This window comes from Nelumbo nucifera, chromosome 4 (assembly GCF_055504915.1).
Source record: "Nelumbo nucifera cultivar China Antique chromosome 4, China Antique-T2T, whole genome shotgun sequence".
NCBI classification, from domain to species: domain Eukaryota; kingdom Viridiplantae; phylum Streptophyta; class Magnoliopsida; order Proteales; family Nelumbonaceae; genus Nelumbo; species Nelumbo nucifera.
Window position 1 is genome coordinate 33,324,397 of NC_142652.1, and position 22,351 is coordinate 33,346,747.

The following is a 22,351-nucleotide window of genomic DNA, read 5'->3' on the forward strand; positions in this document are numbered from 1 at the left end:
AGGGCCCAATAATAACGGTAAGCCTTAGGTTCACCTTGTCTCAAATTGATAAGGACCCTCCACGTGGCAGAAATATGGGGATTTGGACCAAGTTCTAACCCATTTCCTTTTTGGGTTGGAAGTTGGAACACCAAATCCGATAGAAACCCGACCCATTGACAGGATCCAACAACAATTCAATCCAGACATTTCTCATTTCAATTTTCAAATATGCGAAAAGTAACCCATTTCCCATCACCTGAGGCAGAGACCCAACCCCATACAAATTGACCCAACAATGTTTCACTGGACCCCAAACGGACCTCTTTATGGGCCATTAGTGGTGGGCCCCCAACCAACCAGACTGCCTCAGCACCAAACATCCTCTCTCACGGTACGAAGCCTCATCTCTCCCATAACAAGGGAGTTCGAAACTGACAACCAAACACCACACAGTCACAGATAGACAGATAGCCGGAGAGAGAGAGAGAGAGAGAGAGAGAGAGTTGAGCAATGTCCACTGCAACCATACCTCCAACAGCTCTTTCCTCTGCTTTCAAACAAGTCTGTGCACGAAGATTCAGCTTGTTTACGGGAACTTCGAACCATCTTAAATGCCGGGGACGCTGGAGAAATCTCACGGTGAAGATGTCTGCGGTATCAGACCCACTTGAAGTCTGCGTCAAAGCTTCAATTACCACCCCTGGAAGGCTCGGAGACTGTACTGATTCTCTTCTACTTTTCATTTACCCTTTTCTTTGTGGTTTCATGGGTAGTTGCTTGATGTGTTTTGTGGGTAATGTGGTTTATGGCTTCTGTCTCCGAATTCATAGTTTATGGATTCGTTCGCTTTATTTGTTTACTTGGGAATGTCTCTGTGCTTAGTGGACATTACGTGTTTCGCATATTAAGATTCTGAAAGACTCTCTTTTTCATGGTACTGTAGATACGCAATTTTGGGATTCCACCAATTGCTTCTGATTGGGAATTGGGTCTTTGGTACTGTTACTGTAATCTATGTTTTTTTTGTGTTGATTAATGTTATAATTAGGTTTCATAACCGTTTGCTTGATTATTAAAATTGATTTAAAACACGGGGAGATTAAGCTCATGTGGATATTGATTAGTGAGAAACTTAATTTAGGATCAGAATTAGGCATCCATTTATAGACCCAAATGGATATGCGGATGAATCCTTAGATGGACTTCCGAATTGAAGCTGTGGAGATTCCAATAATTTTTTTTCCAGTTTCAATGGTAACAGAAGTGGAATTCTTTGAAACCTTTTTTTTTTATTTTTTGGCTCAAAGTAGAGAGTAAAAAAAGAAACATGAACAAAACATACGAAAATATTTAGAAGAAATAAGAGATGAAAATAAGAAGTGAACTGATGTCCAGAAAGAAATAGGCTGGCTACCTCATATTAATTTTGTTTTAAAAATATCAGGATTTTTATTTATTTGTTTTGAGTGGGTTGCTTACTTAGTAACTATTGTAGTCTTCTTTGGTAGCGTATCTAATACTGGTTAGAAAATATTAAGATTATTTCTCCTATATTTTACATTCCTCTCAACTATATTTCTTGCTATACATGCTTTACATGGAGTACCTTCTTCTTTACTTCCTCTGCAAAATTCAGCAAGTTTGCAATATTTTATAATTCAGCAATCAAATATGAAGAGCAGTGTGAGAAGAAAGAAGATATTCAAGAATGGAAATAGATTGTCAGGAAATAAAATTAGAAAATAGAAAAAGAGAATAAATGAAGATATTGAAGGGATTATTACTATTACAAAGAGTGGAGGTTATGGGAGCTAGCTTCAACAATCGCAATTCACTAAAGTAAACTTTTCTGTTTTGATTCAAATCCGGAAAGTCCACTTATGGTTCTATGCTTTTTTTTTCTCTTATGGTTTCCTTCCCTTTTTCCATGTCTGCAATATTGACACCATTTTATTTGGCAGGTCCATTCTCACAAAGAGTTTTGCTAACTCTTGAGGAAAAGCATCTTCTCTATGACATGAAGTTGGTAGATTTGGCTAACAAGCCAGAATGGTAATTCTCTAAGGGGCCATTTGATAACGGCTGAGTTTGCTGAATTGGATGAATTATTGCTTTGTCTTTAGTGGACAAAATAATTAAATAATAAAAGCATTCTAGGGTATGGTAATCTACCCAACTTCATATTTAGCCATTTAAGGAGCACACAACTGCCTTAAAAACTTTTTCACTAAAAGATAAAGGAATAAGCTTTTCGGTTCAGTCACTTCAGGTGTTATCAAGTGGACCCTAAATATATTTGCCTGATACTCATGGATGTGGAAAAAGTCATTTTCTGTACAGGGAAAAGAAAGAAAGAAAGCAATAACTTTTATGTTTACTTCTTACATTTTGTCCACTTTTTGGTTTCTGCTGTAGGTTTTTGGAAGTCAGTCCAGAAGGTAAAGTTCCTATAATCAAACTTGATCAGAAGTGGGTCACAGATTCAGATGTTATCACCCAATCATTGGAAGAGAAATTTCCTGAACCACCTTTGGGAAGTCCACCTGAGAAGTCTTCCGTGTATGTATATCTACTTTTGGTTATATATATGGTCATCTATGATATAGTCTTTCCAAGAGAAAACTCCAAGGAATGGGATTATCCAATTTGTTGTCCTTTCCATAATTATAAATTGTCTCGAGCAGCAGTGCTCTTGGTATGCCAAGTTCCCAATTGCTACTTTGTTTCCATTGTCCTATAACACTCTTTGGCCTTGACCATCTCTATGAAAGGCTTGAGATGAGATGTACAAGGTTTTATGACTTTGTATGGGGCCAGAGGGGCTGATACATAATCTTCTCTGGCCTTGATTTCTTGTTCAGTGTACACTGTTCCTAGATGCACCTTGGATGGAAAACATGTAATAGTGAGTATTGCAACTTATGCCCAAAATGTCTACCTCAAGCATCGAAAGAAAAACAGAGTATAAGGAACCAGAGGTATGAATATTGGATAGGCAAGTTTTTCGGATTTTAGTGTCTATTGCACAACACATATGTTGCCCCAGAGCTCAGTTGTTTATTAAAGCAATTGTTAGTTATTACCATATTAAACTGATTTCTATAATCTATTCTTTAACATGACAAAAGAGTCACATTTATAGAGGGAAATAAATTAGTACTTAAATTTTTTTAACTCAACGACTTTTTTTACAAAAGGAAAAGAATGTACAAGATGGGCAATAAGACATCACCTGAAAGAAATAGATTCAGTGTACAATGTTCATGATTTTGTAACGTTTTCATTTTATCATTGTTGACTGTTCTTATCAACTTAACCACAAGTATTTAACATTTAGCTTAAAGATTTTGACAACCTTCATCCGCATCAATACTATACCCCAGGTGTTATTGGACAGGAATTTATGTTGTATCCTTCCATTGTTTCCACTTGCAGGGGATCAAAGATATTTTCCATTTTTATCGGTTTCCTTAAAAGCAAAGATCCCAGTGATGGAACAGAGCAAGCATTGCTTAGCGAGCTAACTTCCTTTAATGAGTATATCAAAGAAAATGTGAGCATTTCAATCTTTTATGCTCCCAGTGCATTCTTTTACTGTGAGATATAATTAAATCTTTATCTATTTCAACAAGAAAGAAATAAATCACATCTATTTTTAAATTTAGATTTTCCCTCAGTATATGTCACCTGCCATGTCTCAGAGTCCACTAGATACCAATGAAATATTTAAAAAATTTCAAAAAGAAAAGGTCTTCCACTTGCATAATCTTACTTTTGATTGTTTACATGTTGCAATTTGAGCATTCTGAGATGTTCATTTTCAACCATTAACATGATTGTGAGAATAAATAGGTAGATTTCCTTTTTTTTTTTTTGAGGTTTGTTCAGGTAGGCAAGTATGATACTAGGAGGACAAACAATGTGAAGACCAAATACTGAAGGTGGTTTTCCCCAACATATACAAAATGGTGACAAACAAGGGAACCATAGTTCAGGAAATCTATGAAGTTCATTCCAGCTACGTAATATGGGCCCCTTGATTAACTAACGAGTAATGTCATTGGTTGGGAGGCTGATCAGCAAATTTCCTTGTTTGTATTCAACAAAGCAAAATTGCAGTAGGCTGGAAGGATAAAAGGATTTTGGGCTTAACTTAAATGGGCTTTTCTCGGTTAAATCCTTCTATGAATACACTTGTTACACATGGCCAACACCCCATTCCCTTGGTGATGGATCTGTTCCCCTTACCAATGTTTTAAAAGGCATGAAAGGTGTACGCCTGGAGGCGCCTCCAGGCGAGGCTCCCCCAAAACGCCCTGAGGCATATGCCAGAAGCGCTGACACCTCTGAGGTGTACGCCTCAGGTGCAAGAGGCATATGCCTTATATGCTTTTTTCATGAGGCATGCTAGAGGTGTACACCTCATGCACCTCTCGCACACCCCATGTAAAAAAGATAGAAAAAACAAAGAAAAAAGAAAAAAAAAGGAAAGGAAAGGAAAGAAAGGGAAGGGAAGGGAAGGGAAAGAAAAGGAAAGGAAAATGAAGGAAAGAAAAGGGGAAAGAAAGTGGGCTGGAGACTAAGCCCCCGGACCCCTTTGGCTGGGGGGGCTTCGCGCCCCCCCCCCCCCCCCTTTTACCTAGTGATATGCATCTTTATTCTTCTTAATATAAAAGATTTTATTAAAAATAAAGAAAAATGAGATCCTCCTTCCTCTTCTCCCTCCTTCTTCCTCCTCATCACCCTCCTCTTATGTTCTGAACTATGCCTCACACCTCTAGGTAGTGGAACGCCTCGCGTCACACCTCCGTGTTTTAAAACATTGCCCCTTACATCCCAACAAAAATTTGCTTCTTAGTGCAGACAGTGTATATGTACAACTTCTTAATAATAGACCAAGTTATGTCAAGAGGTTGAGACCAGGGACATATATTGTGCTTTGTGACACTCTTGGAATCAGTCCCACACTTGCCAATTTGCAGTTTCTCTTCAAGGCTATGTTTGGTTTGATAGCAAGTAAGAGAGAGAAATATTCAAGAAGTTTCTCTCTCATTTTCTGCCAAACCAAGCATAGCCTAAAGGTACGGAATCATTTTATTTAGGTAACTGTTTAGAAGCCAAATAGGTAGTACCAGAAACCTTGTCTGGTTTAATTGATTCATGACCTGTTAAGCAACTTAACAAACAAGATAAAATTCTTTTGGATCAATTACCATTTTCTATATGTTGGTTTCTCTGAAGAGAAAGGAATAGCAGAATTTCAAAAGGAAGAGAAGTGAAGAAAATGCTAGCATTGGAAGGGTGGAGTGCACTAATGGAAGGAGATTCTTATATAATTCTTGGCTAGCCTGTAAAGAACGTTAAGGGTTCATAGCAGTATAGAAATGAATTCTGAGATATAAAAACAGAAAATGGAGAGGGGCCTTGGAATCGCATATAGGTGGACCCCAAGATCAGTCAATAGTATGACCAATGAACTTGCAAGACACAGAGTGGGTAGGGAGCAGTTGCTTTGGGGGAGTGGTTCTCCAAAATAGGAATCTGTAATATAAGAAAAGAAAGATAGGATGGGCAGCAGGGATCGGCCCATTGTTTAGGCCTTAGGGAAGTTTTGGTTTATCCCTTTACAAAATTATTTACATGTTAATTAATTTTGTTAGTGATCAAAAGAAGGGTGGAATGCTTCAATATTAGCATATTTTGAAAGATTTAACTCTTCTCGTTTTATTGATGACTGGGAAAAATAATACTTGTAAATCTCAGTCAGGTATGGAGTTGTAAATTTTGTACATGAGCTGATCTGTGTATACTTTCAATCATTTGTTCAATTCTTTTGATAATAATATAATAAAATCAAAAATTACTTTATCATTCAAAAATCACCTTCACACTATTTTCAAAGATGTATCACATGATTGATTGATTGTTTAGGAGTTTTTTCTTTTAATTGGTAACTAGATGATTACCTAGGAGATTATATATTTTATGAGAAACTGAGCACATTTGATGTTGTGAAATTGGAAGATTTTAACCATTAATTAGATTTTCAGGACTTACGGAATTTGTTATTGTTAAGTAAGTGATGAAATTCTTTCAATTTCCAGCATATTTGTCAATCATATTTATGATCCGTTCACATATATAGGGTCGGCTGTATGCTGTTTCACGATATCCATTCACATATATGGGGTTGGCTACATGCTGTTTCACCAATCTGTACTATTTAAAACCATATCCATTCCATTTGTCAATCATATTTATGATATCTAAAAGTGGTTGCTCCAAAACATTCCTTTTATGGATAGTTATAACTTCAGACTAGTATGTTCTTTTAACTCTTCATTGTACCGATGAAATTATGCAAGTTTGTTCTTTGTTACTATGTTGTCTACACAAGAATGTGTCATAAGTCATCTTTAATAGTATTTCTAACTCTTCTACATGCTTCAACTTCTTTTATTCTAATTAAGGGTCTGTAATAACTCCAGACTAGTTTGTTCTTTTAACTCTTCATTGTACTGATGAAATTAGAGATTCTAGAAGATAAGGGCAACCTTTTGCCCTTAATATCAATAAAAAGTAATATTTTTACATAATAATCAAAATGGGATAACTTTTATTAGAAAAATATCAAAAAAGGGCAGTCGCTCGTCTTCCTCCTCTGCCTCTGTATTCACCCGCTTCGACGGCGCAGGAGTGGGCAGAGGAGGCATTCTGCCTCTGTATCCAGCTCTAAAGAACTGCACATCTCAGCTTCCATTAACGTTGAAATGGAAATACCCATCCATCGTGGCTATACCCCACTCTATCTTGCACACTTGAAGAAGAAACCCACTCTATCTTGCGCACCTGAAGAAGAAACCCAGAATACATTGATGGACTAGGATGTGCTACGTGGATGATGAGACCAAAGGAGTGCTCAGGAGCTCATTCAGTCAGCCCATCTCAAAGGAGTAGTGCAAATTGCAGCCGGCGGGGGTAAGGTTTGTGCTATTCGTTCACATGGTGGCGGAATTGCAGTGGTGGATGTTGTTGCCAGACCACCGCAATTGTGGGTTGTGGATCCACCACCAGCATTGCAAGCTGTTGCTGTTCATATCTTGCCGAGGATGACAAGGCCGGTACCATGACTGCTGTAACCAACATCATCGCCAGCGGTGGGGGACAATCCTTTTTCTGGGGAAAGGCCTCTTTTTTCTTTATTTTTTTGGTTGGAAATTGAACCCAGCAGAACTAGCGACGTTGGAGGAAGTACCGGCGTACACTGTCTTCCCGATTGGATTCGCTGCAATTCCCACAGCGACAAGTACCAGCGTACCACATTGTCTGCATCTGAAGCACAGATCTGTAAACTGTAGGCCATCACCGTGAGGAGGTCCGTGAACCTGAAGTTTACGATCGTCTTTCTCTGCATCTGGTACATGATTGTCAAGGAAGAGGATTTACACAGTTTTGGTTGATAGGGTGGTAGGCCATCGCCGGAGGACTTACACAATGGCAGAGGAAGACGATGAACAGTGACACTGCCTTTATTTGATATTTTCCCAAAAAAAATACTCCTTTTTGGTTATTATATAAAAATAGTATTTTTTATTGATATTCAGGGCAAAAGGTTGCCCTTATATGCTATTATCCCATGAAATTATGCAAGTTTGCTCTTTGTTACTACATTGGCTACACAAGAATGTGTCATAACTCTTCTTTAATAGTATTTCTAAATTCTAACTATTCTACATTCTTTTATTCCAATTAAGGGTCCGTTTATCAATGGCAAAGAAATCTCTGCAGTCGACTTGTCCCTTGGACCAAAGCTTTACCATTTAGAGATTGCTTTGGGACACTATAAGAATTGGTCAGTTCCAGATTCACTACCATACTTGAAGTCTTATATGAAGGTATGCCAACCATGGTAGATATGCTAATGCTCATCATGAAGATTAATTTTGCATCATGAATACCAGAACTTTTTATTTCAGATTATTATCATGGTCTTTTTTACTTGCATGTTGCAATCACTAAAATGTTAAGTGAACCTTTGATCCCAGATATACCTGCTTTATTTGTATTATATCAAAATTTAGTCGTTTAGTTCTCATGTGCCTTTGCAAATGTATTTGGCCATGGATGTGTGCTATCCCTACTACCATGAATTTGAGGAAAATAAAAGAAAAAATAAAGGTTAAGGAAGTTTTTTTGGGGTATTACATATTACACACTACAAGGGGATTAAGAGGTGAGGACAGAGCAGGGTGCACGTGAGGTCCACTTACCTTACCCCTTAATCTCCCTGTAATCTGTAATATGTAATACCCAAAACAAAAGAATAGAATAATATTCTATAAAATTGATAAGAAAAGCATATTTTAAATTATTATGTTGTTCTAAATCATCAATCAAAGCCAAGAAGCTAAGGTTTATAAACAAAATAATACCCTGTAAATTCATCCTGTGAACTTTAAGAGTTAAAACTATATAATACAGTAAGTTCAAGCAAAATAATTCTAATAAATCAACCAAATAGTCTATTACAAAAACTAAGATCTGGCATCAGATCCAAAAAGAATTTTCAGATGACTCAAAGTGGTCATCATCTCCATTAGGCAGGTAATAATACTCTTGCTCCAAATCATCAATCAAAGCCAAGAAGCTAAGGTTTATAAACAAAATAATACCCTGTAAATTCATCCTGTGAACTTTAAGAGTTAAAACTATATAATAGAGTAAGTTCAAGCAAAATAATTCTAATAAATCAACCAAATAGTCTATTACAAAAACTAAGATCTGGCATCAGATCCAAAAAGAATTTTCAGATGACTCAAAGTGGTCATCATCTCCATTAGGCAGGCAATAATACTCTTGCTCCAAATATCTATAGTATTGCTAACACCATATCATGTTATAATACCATACCCAAGCAAGCTTGTCTTTATAAAAAGTCATATCCACTCAAATATCTATTCTTACCGGTTAGTCTGTCATGGTCATCTCCTCAGATTCTCTAGGTTTCTAAGCTCAACCACAATTTCTTTTTCTGAAGTGCATATATGGAAGTCAATACTGGATGTGGATTTATATTTACCTTTCGTACAAATGGCCATAGTTGTTTGTGTGCACGTATTGTAGTGTTTTATCTGTTCCTCACAATGCCTCTACTGGTGTTCCAGACAATTTTCTCTATGGACTCTTTCGTGAAGACCCGGGCTTTGCCAGAGGATGTAATTGCTGGATGGCGTCCAAAAGTCATGGGTTAAACCACTCAGCTGATTTTTCAAGCAAAGGATTAGGGACTTATTTAACCTGAGACATCCAAAAAATGATACTGTCTACACTCTCGCCAAACCGGCATGTAGTTCAACATAGAGGTTGTAATCAGATTCTTCAGGCATATTGATTTTTTATCCATTTGTCCACAGAATTGCAGACCGACACTACATTTTTATCCATGTCATTTAATGTAAACTGTTTTCTTAGGCAACATACCTTAAATGGTAAGCACTGGCCTTGTTATGGAATAAGATGTACTCCATCTTTCATGTATTGAGATTTGGCAGATTTTTGTTTCACATTTAAATATACATTTCAGGACAGGTGAGCCTTTAACAGACATTATAAGATCTGTTTCACTCAATGGCGCCATCTAATCAGTAAACATCATGTATCTATGTTAAGGAAATCCTACGTTTTCTAAAGAAACAGAACATTGTGAATTTGTAATGGAATTCACGACCTTTACCCATTACATGATGCTAATACTTTGGTCCCCAGAGGCTTTGCCACAAAAGATGAAAACCAAGTAAGATTGGTCTTCTATTTTATTTTCTAGGATCATTTACTAAAACACCTTTTATAGTTATATGGATTTGCTAAAACCTATCTATAGTTTGTATTTTACTAAAACACCTCTTGTAGTTTGCAATTGATTTACTTAACTAACAATTCATTAGATAGTGTAAACTAACAGTTTTGACCCTAATTTCTATTTAAATAAATTTAATCAAAAGAAAATAAAAATACCAATTTTTCCCTTAATACGATAAGCAACCACTCTATTTGGTCAATTTTGTTTTTTGTATGAAATGTTAACTTAGGGGTATTTATGGAATAAACAATCATAGGTCATGCCCTTGAACATTTTTCACTAGGTGATAATATTACTATTTTTAGAAGTCAAAACAAACACTTCTTAGTGAAACGTCAATTAAGTAAATAGGTTACAAACTATAAGGATGTTTTTGTAAAATGAAAAATATAAGATAGATTTAAGTAAATCTTTAAAATTATAGGGAGTGTTCAAATAAATGACCTTATTTTCTATTATCATGCATTAAATTTACACACCTCCCATCAAATTTACTCAATTTTCCCTTTCCACCTACCATCAGTCTTATCTCGACATTGAAAATAAAATAAACACCAATTACTTTTACCACATCCCACCAAATCATCCAAGGATTGGGATATGCTCCTCACACACGGTGCCTCACGACTTTACAGGCACATCTCAACGTGAATTGGGATCATCTCCCATAAATAATAATACATAAAAATGGAAAATTATTTTTGGCATTGATGAAAAATCATCTTAAGTGATGTTTGGCATTGATGATGAAAAATCATCAAAATTTGTTGTTTGGATCATTTATGCCAAATAAACCGATTTTTGAGAAATCGACTTTGAATCTGTTTAGAAATTACTTTTTAATGGAGAAATATTTTTGTATTAGAGTTATAATTCAATGCAATGATGTTGGATGCCATGTCATCCTAAAAAATCAGAATCAGCTAGAAATTATAAAATCACCAAAAAAGTTCACTGAAAAGAACTGATTTCAATAAGAAATCAGTAAAATTTCAATAATCGACTTTTGATCGATTTCCTAATAATCAGTAAAACCCGCCAACCAAACGGAAATTTCAACATGATTCCGCTAACACTGACGTGGCTCCAACATGGCAGTGATTTTCAAGAAATCGTCGATGCCAAACATTACCTTAGTGATGAGATGTTGAATTGAAATAATTGCTCTGGGTTGGGAAGTTGCTCAAGGTTCATTGATTCATTCCAGTTCAAGTTTTCTACCAAGGATCTTGCCTGCAATCTCCATATAAATCTACTTTGTAACTGAGTTTGCTGAATAGGGTATTCGTGCCAACTTTCTCAATTTCAATAATTTTCTCCGAAACCAAGCGCTTTTGGTTCTATTTCTATCAGTGCAAACAAAATTTCAGAATTACACTGCTTCTCAGACAGCGTTTGAATCAATCAAAACTTAAATTAGGTTGAACGCTTGAATACACTCTCCAGGAAAAAACAAAATTGAGCATAAAAGACAAAATTGCATGATACTTACAAAACCTAGAAACAAGAAACTAGAGCTGCTCAAGTCACTAACAGGATGAAGCATGCGTATACATCTAATTCCTTCATAAATTTGCTTGGATGGGCAAGGAACAAAATCTTCCATTAGGCTTTTGAAAGGGCTTCTTGAAGGGTGAAGCAGTTGAAGTTGCTTAAAGGCCGAAGCAGATATTCAGTTCAGAAACCAAGCCTCTAAGAAAATTCTTCTCTAAAACAATTTCAAGTGTTTATTGAAACAATTTTCTCAATCTTTCAGCGGAGAGGGATGCTCTCTTATTGGTAGGCTCTAGAACAAGTGCATATCTGAAATCTGTAATTAAAAACACACAAAAAAGAGACCATCACATGAAATTAGTGTCTGGATTCAATGTTCAAACAGAGAGAGGAAAGTGCTGAAGAAACTTTTAGTTGCACCAGCAAAAGCCCAATAGTTGTCTTGAACCCTTTAAGACTTCAAAACCCTAACCAATAGGCAAGAAAACTTAAAATTTTAATCACCCTTCTCTTGCTTTCTTGGGACAAAGATAAGGGTTTCGAGCCCTATATTTTCTGAGTTTCGTATTTTTCTCATGAACATGTTGATTTTCTATGTTGTGATATGAAGTCTATATGATTGTCAGTTGCTATGGAACCTAGGGAATTACAAACTATGGCAAAGCCTGTCACAAATCAACCGAATCCCATACCATGAGCCAGAGCCACTACAGCCAAATTAGAATTCTACATATTAATCTTTATCCACCCGGTGACAACTCTGAGTTACCATGTGTTAACACAATTTTATGATCTGCTGCTACTATTTGAGACAGAAAATTCAACTCTTCTGAGATAGTAGATCTTTTTGGTAAGTATATACAAAGCTAAAAAACTTTTAGTAAAAAAAAATAAGATAGCAGACTCACCTTCAATGGCCTCCTTGTAATAACCAAGCATCTCCCGTGCTGTTCCTCTTCTTAAATAAGCTTTTACATTCTACAATAAATGAATAAATTGGCAAAAGATGCAAAAGACAATGTCAGTAATATATTATTATGCTCGCTTTCAAAGAAAATTTAATTTCATGAACACTATATATGTAATTATAGAACAAATGTTTTCCCTTCTTTTCCCTATCTTTCTTTCAAATCAAACACAGCTTCAAGAAACAATAAGACTTTTCATGGGATTTTTTGAGCTTCAACAAATGATATTCAAGTTATTTCATGTGGTCAATCCACCTTTTAGCCCACTGGATGTCAGCACCCACTCAGAAGCAGCAGCTCTTGGGTTCGACACAGGGCAATGATTAGATCTGGTCTGAGCATTCACCTATCAAAAGTAGTAGATTTATGTGTGGACACCTAGACCAAGGCCCCAAGCTCCAATTTGAAGACAGGCAAAAAACTGCTAGGGCTTAATTCAAAACATGGTTTCACAAGAAAAGATGCTAATAATTCAAAACTGCAAGGGCTTATTTCAAATATTTTCTTGTTTTTATGAAATATTTATGTGATTTAATATTTATCTATTAGCATGTGTTATTTGCCAAGAATTTTGGACATTGGCATATCAGGCACTTGCAGACACCTGGGTAGTTGGCACCCATGCTATGTAGCAGGTGTAACATTAAATAGCTACAAGAGATTTCTATTTTCAATTTTTAATAGCAAGTTTATCTTAATACTATCCAATGAAATGCTATTCAATCAAAGCCATGAAGGCAACTACCAAAGATATCAAAGCCATGTAGATCATCACATTCAAATACTCGCCCTTATATACCAACCAGAAATGGTCTTAGTCCTTGAACAACTTATTAATACATCTATCATGTTCACCATGCAAGGTTTGACAGTAGAGACTGACACGGCAGAATTGATCAGTAGACTTAACTCTATTTTACAGGTGGACTAACAAATACTAGTTTCCTAAACAAACAGCATGTTAATTCTGACACACTACCATAAACAGTTGCTAAACATCTTAGGCACTTGGATATCATAACTTATGAACTTGAGATCTCCTAAAGGTGAAGGGAAAACTTTCTAACGGGGTATGATTGGATTGTTGCCTCCACTACATGGCACTTATAGCCTATGCCATATTTCATTTGACCATTGTCCACAATACCACAACCATAAATTAACCCCACAAAGCAGCAACAATATTCTACCAAGGATGCAGGACTTTAGCTTCTTTTAGATGCATGTAATCCTAAAAGCACCCCTCTCAGGGTGCTGCTCAAAATTAAAGATCAATAATTCTTTCACTTGAAAAGATATGGTATGGAGATTAATTCACCAGTCCATTTAAGCTTGAAAACAAGTTGGACAGAAAAGTACTAACCATAAAGAAACCCACCTTTATGTATTAATAAATACAGTTCTAACTTCTAAAGTATCAAAAACCAAAAATTGAAGTATTAACCATAAAAGAATGCACCTTTTTATCAAGATTAATGGCTGTGCTGCAATCTGCCTCAGCTTGGTGATAGCTGTATGAACACCATGGAAATCATTAAGCAAAGATAATAACCTAAGAATCAAAGCAAGGAAAAAAAATAAAAATAAAAAAACTCAAGCTAAAATTATTAATACCTCCCAATTTCCAGATATGCAGCAGCCCTGTTACTGTAGTAGGTTGCATTTTTGCTACTAAGTTTGATTGCTTCTGTATAGAAGCTGATAGCCTTCTGCCACTGTTTATCTTTGAAAGCAGCATTGCCCTGAACATAGACATGACCAAAGCACTACGTAAACCAATTACTACAGACAAGAGAAAAGAAAAGCATGAGATTTTTTACACATCAGGGCAAGTATCTCAGAAGGTAATTACATAAAGAGCATCCCGGTGCAAAAGGCTCCTGCCAATGCTGGGCCTGTGGAGGGACAGAAGTATGCAGCATTACCCCTGAAGATACACAGAGAGGCTATTTCCAAGATCTGGGCCCTGATCACCCAGGTCACAATGGAAAAACCCAACCATGACTAACTACATACATAGTTATATCTCTGGCCAGGAGAAATTTGGCAGAGACTAACTACATAAAAATGCGAATAAAATATAACCAAAACGATACATGCATAAAAATCATGGCAATATAACCAGAACGGTACATGATAATACCATGAAAATATTATGGCATATATGAAACTAGAAAACAAAAGTTATCCAAAAACAGATGCATTCAAGAAAGCTACATAAAACAGCTACATGGCAATGTTTGCAATATGATGGAATTAAGATATCTCAAAGCAAAACACAATATACTTTAGATTCACCTTTTAAGGTAATTAAAGGGGAATTATCCATGTCATAACCATGAATATCCAAACTTATTGTCCAATAATATGTACCAAAAAGTTTAAAGTCAAAACTATATGCAATATGATGGAATTAAGATATCTCAAAGCAAAACACAATATACTTTAGATTCACCTTTTAAGGTATATAAAGGGGAATTATCCATGTCATAACCATGAATATCCAAACTTATTGTCCAATAATATGTACCAAAAAGTTTAAAGTCAAAACTATATGCAAAAGCTTGACGGAGTCAAGGAGGGAGACACCTCCACACCTTGGTGCATTAGTGGGGACTTTAATACTATTAGGTTCCCTTCAGAGAAAATTGGTTCAGCTAAAGGTGACCGGGGTATGAGAGGGTTTGTAAATTTTGTGCAGCAGTGGGGCCTGATGGATTTGACTCTTGCTGGTGCTAACCTTACCTGGACAAACGCCACTCCTACCTTGGTCAAACTGGATCGTTTCCTAATCTCTCCGAAGTGGGAGGAGAGCTTCCCCAACTTACTCCAATCTGCCCTCCCCAGATCTCTCTCAGATCATATGCCCCCTCTCTTAGATAGTGGACGGGTGCCTTGTGGCCATGGGTCCTTCAGGTTTGAACACATGCGGTTGAATGAGGAAGGCTTCCTTGAGCAGTTGCAGCGTTGGTAGGAAAGTATGAGCTTTACAGGTTCGGAAAGTCACATCTTCTACTAGAAATTGAAGGAGTTGAAACAAAAAATCAAAGTCTGGAACAAAGAAGTTTTCAAAGGAATAGAAGCTAAAAAGGCAGACTACTTACAACAAATTGTTGATCTTGATTTGGAGGATGAAAGGGGTCCTTTAAGTGAGGTGTGAGGATAACAGGAAAAAGAGGCTTCAGGCCAAGATAAACTATGATAAAATTACCTATCAAAAAGAGGTGAAATGGAGGCAGAGATCTTGGAGCTTATCGTTAAAAGAAGGTGATAACAACACAGCTTTGTTTCTCAAGATGGTCATGCCAAAGGCGCATTAACAGTATTAAGGCTTTAAAAGTTAATGGGCTGGTGCTGGAGGAGGAAAACCGGGTCAAAAATGCTATTGTGGAATGCTATTCTAATCTTCACAAAGAAAACAGGGCTAGAAGGCCAAGGCTTGATGGGCTGGACTTCAATAGAATTTCTAATGAGGCTTCTTCGGACCTGGAAAAGATGCCAGGCCCTGAAGGTTTCACAGTGAAGTTCTATAAGATGAGCTGGTCTTTTATCAAACAGGATCTCTTGTTGGTTTTTGAGGAATTCCACTCCAAGGCCACACTAGAAAGGTGTCTCAATTCTACTTTCATCATTCTAATCCCCAAGGAATGGACTTTAGAGTTGATGGACCTCAGACCTATTAGTCTCTTGGGAAGTGTCTATAAAATCCTTGCAAAAGTTTTATCTTCAAGGCTGAAAAGGGTGATGCGTCAGATTATCTCCCCTACCCAAGGAGCTTTGGTTGAGGGGCGACAAATTCTTGATGGTGTCCTCATTGCCAATGAATTGATTGACTCACGAAAGAGGGTAGATAATTCTCAAGGCGGATTTAGAAAAGGCTTTTGATCATGTTAGTTGGAGTTTCCTAGACTGCATGCTAAAGAGAATGAATTTTAGCTAAAAATGGAGGAGTTAGATCAAGGTATGTGTTACTACTCCCACCTTTTCCATCCTTCTCAAGGGTGTCTCTTATGGGAAGTTCCAAAATTCAAGAGGGTTAAGGCAAGGGGATCCCCTGTCCCCTTTCCTTTTCAACATAATTATGTAAGCTCTAAGCAAGCTCGCTTATCGGGCAGCGGATGGAGGCTTTAGTCAAGGGTTTAAAGTTGGGGTGGGTAGAGATCAAATCCCCTTGCTCCAGTTTGCTGATGATACCATCTTCTTTCTTGACTCTTCAGCCGATCAATTGATTTCTCTAGGCTTCATTCTAAGATGATTCTAAGCTGTCTCAGGCCTCAAGATTAACCTCTCCAAGATGAACTAATGAAGACAGGAGAAGGGCTACCTGAGCCCACTTTGGCTAACATCCTAGGCTGCGAGGAAGGGAAGCTACCCTCCACCTATCTTGGCCTACCTCTGGGTGCTAGGTGCATCTCTAAGAAGATCTGGGACCATATTATTGAAAGATTTGACAAGAAATTATCTTTGTGAAAATTTAAATACCTTTCAAAAGGAGGTAAGCTCACCTTAATCCAGAGCGTTCTATCCTCACTCCCTATCCATTATCTGTCTTTATTCCAAATGCCTACAAGTGTTGCAAGAATTTTAGAGAAGAAAATGAGGGTCTTTCTGTGGGCAGGATGAAGGAACAATTCTAAATTCAATCTGGTGAACTGGAAATCTGTGTGCCAGCCTAGAAAAATTGGAGGCCTTGGCATGAAATATACCAAACTGGTGAATAAGGCTCATCTGGGTAAATGGTGTTGGAGATTCAGCAAGGACAGATACAGGTCTCCCTGTTTTCTTGAGGGGCATCAGGTGCAAGGTTGGTAAAGGTAATCACCTAAAATTCTGGCATGACCGGTGGTGCAGGAATCAGGCTCTACAGGAGAGATTTCCTTCTCTTTTTGAGATTGCACTTGATAAGGATGCTGTGGTTGAATAGACCTGTTCATGGGCCGGGTAGCCCGACGGGCCGGGCCCAATGTTTTAGGCCTGAGCCCAACTTGATAATGTATTTATATAACAAAAATATATTTTATATAATAAAATATATATAATATATTTTTTTCTTTATTATTCTTATCTTTTTTCAAGTAATAGTGAGATCTTTCATTATTTTTTAGGTTTTGAGGTCTTTTAATATAAATAAAACAGTTTTTTATTGAATAAAAAAGGAAAAAAAATCTTTTTCCAATTTTCTGGCCGGGCTTGGGCTCAAGACCGCCCGCTGGTTGGGCTGGGCTCGGGCACAGTTTTTTATTGAAGAATGCTTTGACTCTGAATGGGGAGGTTGTTTGGGGTCCCACTTTTCAAAGAAATCTCAATGATTGGGAAAACAGCCCACTGACTGAGCTGTTAAGCCCTCATTCAAAGCATCCTGCCTAATCCTCAGACTGAAGATGAAAGATTCCGATCTTGGAGCTCCCCGGGCAAGTTTTCCTCTCAGTCCTACAACAACTTGATGTCATGGGAGGACATTGATTTCCCTTGGGCCTTGATCTGGAATTCCTATGTCCCATCCAAGGTTTCCTTCCTGGTTTGGATTGCAGCGCTGGGTGAATGTCTAACCACTGATCGGCTGCTCAGAAGGGGGATGCTTCCTTCAAACATCCTATGCCCCTTGTGCAATGAGACTTCTGAATCCTCCAATCATCTTTTCATCCATTGCAGTTTTTCTTCCCAACTGTGGGAAATGGCTTTATCCTGCTTTGGAGTTCAGTCATGCTTACCTGAATCAGCTCTTCAACTTCTGAAAGGGTGGTCCCTCAAGGCACTGAACACCAGGGGCAAATTGCTTTGGAGGATCTTTACATCTGCCATCATATGGGCCCTCTGGAAGGAAAGGAACAGCTGAATCTTTGATAACAATTTTGCTAATGTAGTTTCAATAAAAAACAAGATTGTAGGCTTTTTGTGCTCTTGGTTAAGTGTACAAAGGGCATTCAAGGGTGTGCAGCTTTTCTCATTTTTGCAAGCTGGACCTTTCTTTGGTTGATACTTCTTGTATAATCCCAATGTACAGGCTCTCATTGTACATGGGCTGATTGTTTATGAGTTTCCACATATTTTAATACAATTCAATACTTAACCTGTTTCAAAAAAAATAAATAAATAACTATATGCAAATGAAATGTCAAGACCAACTTCCTGGTAATCTAACTACCAGTGAAAATTTCAAGTAAAGCCACTGAAAAATCTCTGATTTCCTACCTAATCTTCATGTGTGTATGTGTTGAAGTAATAATAGGGATTAATCTTTAACAAAACAAAAGGAGAAAGAATAAAATGTTACATTCTGATCAAGAGAAAGGACTTTGGGAAAGGTATTCATCTCATTGATATTCAAAAAACGAGTAGCAAAGAGTAAGGTGGAACAGGTAGAGATTATTATGACATGGTATCTCTTTCTTACCTAAGACAGAAAAACAGTAACCTCTCTTCTTGCTCTTTCTGCTGTTCTTCTTTTTGTATGAAAGAGAAAGCAATATTAATCATCAGAATTTCTTAAGTATAAGCCATGTACACTTAGAAGCTAAGGGGTACAAATCACCTTCTATCAATTTATCAAAAAAAAAAAGATATAATCAATGAGGAACATCATGAAAAGTCCCAAATAATTGCAAAGAAAGTGACTTTCCAAGCCACCTTGTATCTGTTACTTAAACCATTCACTTTCCGGATCACCACTGTATCAAGAGTACAGAAAATAGCAACTGACAAGGAAAACCTGAGAAAACATTCCCTGGTGGTCTGGTTCATTGGACAATGAAGAAAAAGGCTTTTTGCCAATCAGAAATCAAGAGGACAAAACACATCTCAAGAAGTGCAGTAGTCCACATCATGAAAGATACCCTGCTGGATAGAGAGGACTACCAAATCTCTTTATGAGAGGAAAAGGAGGCAGAAAGAAGCCAAGGGACCTTGGATATTGTTACCCCTTTTCTAAGGATGACATCATTAGAAGCCGGCAAATAGCAGCTCTTTCCTCTTCAAATTGGACTACTATTACAAGAGAATGGACTTATCACTCATCCACCTCTGAATCACTTTAAACTAAACTTTTATGGCTGCGGCCTAGGCGATCTGAGCACATGAGGGCATTGAAGGAGTCTATAAAGATAGTCATGGTTTATTTTGTTGTGGATCAGCTACTTTGTTTTCTTGCTCAATTGTGATAGAGGAAGTTTCTTTGGTTTGTGAGTCTGGTATTGGCATCAGGGGTTTTGTAAGAGATTTTGCTTTGGTTGGTGCTGGTTAGGTTGTTACTGTTATTTGGCATGTTCCCTTTACTTTTGGATGATTTCTTATCACCTTGTCTTGTACTTTATTTTATTTTACTATAAACAAAAAGCAAGAAACTTGGAATATCTCTCTTTTTATTTTTTGGAAGATGCTATGAATTTCAGTAAACAGGATAGAACAGACAATAAACATCCCAGGTTACAGCAACTAAATTGGAACAGTTAAATAGATTCCAATTGGACAAAACTTATATGTTTATTGATTCATAGTCCAATCCATGCAAACCAGGTGATCAAGACAAATTAGTTCACCTCTGAATTGATTTTGAAGACCTCAACACAAACTATGGTACTGGACAAGAAACCTGGGACTTGAGCTCAAGTAATGACAACCAAAGGCAGCCTGACAAAAAGAAGAGTGGTACTCAGGTTTGCAAATGCTACCACCACCACAACATGTCTTTCCCCTTGTGTATCGCAAGAATGAAGGTTTGATAATATTACCAGCTAAAATTGTCAAAACCCTATGATTTATGATGCAATACACAATTAGAATAATGACACCCAAAGGTTCCAATTTAAATCTTACAATTGAACCATTTTCTGAAAGAAAAGATAAAAAGTCATAATTTTTTATCGGTAATGAGAAAAAAAACAGATCTTGGAAAAAATCTAATTATTGTTTGAATGTAATCATTTTGATTTGTATATCTGATCATTTATCTGGTTCATGCCATGTAAATCAATTTGAGTATATGATAATGCTTTACTTTGCCATATCTCAATTTTTCCAAGGGGATCTTGTGCTAGAATAAGCCCCATGGGTAATTCAAAGACTATTTAAAATTTTAAATTAAGTTTATTTTCCATCATACATGTGTCATGAAGAAAGGGGGAGCTAACCATAAAGAATGAGGATGCAAATTTTTACCAAGTAAAATCAAAAATGCAAAGAGAACTTCAGTTTTTTTTACCAAGTAATTGATAGATCTTTAACAATGATGAAGGATTCACACGAGTTAAATGTATGACGTAGAAAAAATAAAAACTTAAATAACAGAAACATCCCAAGGAATGGCACAAGGAGTCCAGCTACTTTTTTTCTGATAAATAAGGAGTCCAACTACTTTAGCAAGGAAACCATAGATGCCTAAAAAGATGGCTAGTCAAACACAAGAAATATTATGATATAGCATTATAAATAAGGTCCAGAGGTCAAAAACATATTAGAATCCAATGGGATAAATTTCTAAAGTACTAAACATTTTCACAAAATTATAGATAGCATATTCAATAAAAACCATAATGAAACAATGTCCTATATAAAACCATAATTCCAGAGGACTTCATAAAGAAGGATATAAGAGACTCCTACCTTTTCTTTAGCAATCTCAGCAGAATCTTCCTTGCTGATGGCATTAGCTGAAACTTTGGAATTTGCAGCTATATCTGCCTGCTCCTGAAGACAAGCGAACATAGTTTGTACAGTATCCAGTAAAAAGCGATCACCACCATTCCTTGCTATAAAGGAAACTGAGATGGGATACTTGTCATAGAATCCTAGTGGTAAGGACACCTGCAGAGAGATGAAAGTAAAATAGAAAGCAAAACAAATGCAGTATAGGTTATTATTACAGAAGAAAACTCTTGACAGTATGGCCGGCCAGAAATAAGAGGAAGAGAAGAGGAGAAGAAAAGAGAAGAGAGGAGGGAAGAAAGAAGGGTTTTGCAATGCAACAGTACTGGCGGCGCCAGCCTTTATTTTAATATATATAGGGCGGCAGAAATAACAAGGGAAAAGACCATTGTGCCCCTGAGTACAATAACAGACATAACAGAAAGAAAATAAACGAAATAAAAAACACTTTAATTAGCCAAACAGGTCCTAACATCAGCAACTAAATTATTTTAACATTACTTTAACAAAAACTAAGAAAAATATTTCCTATAAGCACACCGGTGAAGGAACATGTCTCAGGAAATCTTATACTCTTCAGGAATAAACAAGAAAATTTTACCTGGCAGCAACCCGATATGCTAGCAATACTCAACAAGCTAAAAGCACGGATCTGGTACTCTTCAGATAAAATCTCTTTTGCACCGAGTTTTGGAGGAGGATCAGCAACTGTAGGAATCACAAGGATCCCCTCATCCTTCATATAAAAGACAAAAGTTGCAGTATTTTTTTACCAATTTAGCAAACAAAGCATTAGTTTCAATGAAACCCTAGAAGGCTTATGTTTTGAACTTTTGATATAATAAATCAATAAGATAAAAGGCCAATTTAGCAAACAAAGCATTGGTTTCAATGAAACCCTAGAAGGCTTATGTTTTGAACTTTTGATATAATAAATCAATAAGATAAAAGGCAAATAGACTAAATTTTCAGGAGTACAACGTCACATTAAAATAGCAGGTGTACATGAAGCATTTTTTATTAGTAAGCATGAAGCATTTTTTTTATTAGTAAGAATTAAGCATTTTAAAAAGAGCACAAAATGTCCACAGAAGTTAACACGAATACCTATAAATATAAAGAAAAGGTGGAAGGAACTTATTATTTATTGTTAATAGCAGTATTCTCCTGGTCAGATAAGCATAACCCAACTAAAGGCCTCAGGGGAAGTGTAAGGGATGTTCATCAATGAAGAATCTAGATATCTTGATTGTTCCCTAAAGAAGAACTGCCAAAAAGGGAATTTGGGAGAAAACTAGCTAATTTCACCACCCATATGTATAGAGACCCACTAGGGAGCCCTAGAATCTCTTGACCACTTCCTTGGTGAATAGATTCTCCCACTCATTTGGGAAAAATTAGAATTTTC

The 22,351-nt window shown here is 36.7% G+C and overlaps 2 protein-coding genes across 3 annotated transcripts in view; one reads left to right on the forward strand and one right to left on the reverse strand.

Annotated features, from left to right (window-relative positions):
* The first annotated feature begins 390 nt into the window (after positions 1-390).
* Positions 391-9,586, forward strand: LOC104609976 (putative glutathione S-transferase DHAR2, chloroplastic). Its single transcript, XM_010276428.3, has 6 exons — positions 391-700; positions 1,944-2,034; positions 2,398-2,541; positions 3,418-3,535; positions 7,737-7,877; positions 9,147-9,586. Exons 1-6 carry the CDS (start codon positions 493-495, stop codon positions 9,231-9,233), a joined length of 789 nt encoding a protein of 262 aa, XP_010274730.1. The 5' UTR covers positions 391-492; the 3' UTR covers positions 9,234-9,586.
* A 1,567-nt stretch (positions 9,587-11,153) lies between these two features.
* Positions 11,154-22,351, reverse strand: part of LOC109115633 (translocon at the outer membrane of chloroplasts 64-like) — a 39,022-nt gene continuing 27,824 nt past the window's right edge. The window contains exons 8-14 of one of the 2 annotated variants that reach the window (XR_016085517.1): positions 21,545-21,679; positions 20,902-21,102; positions 18,698-18,746; positions 13,918-14,045; positions 13,763-13,814; positions 12,244-12,313; positions 11,154-11,651 (exon numbers count right to left, since the gene is read on the reverse strand). Coding sequence is in view for 1 of the 2 variants with exons in the window: in XM_019199855.2 (XP_019055400.1) it covers positions 11,569-11,651; positions 12,244-12,313; positions 13,763-13,814; positions 13,918-14,045; positions 20,902-21,102; positions 21,545-21,679 (669 nt within the window). In the remaining variant the exon portion in view is untranslated. The remainder of the gene's footprint in view (positions 11,652-12,243; positions 12,314-13,762; positions 13,815-13,917; positions 14,046-18,697; positions 18,747-20,901; positions 21,103-21,544; positions 21,680-22,351) is intronic. The other variant, XM_019199855.2, reaches the window with a different exon arrangement.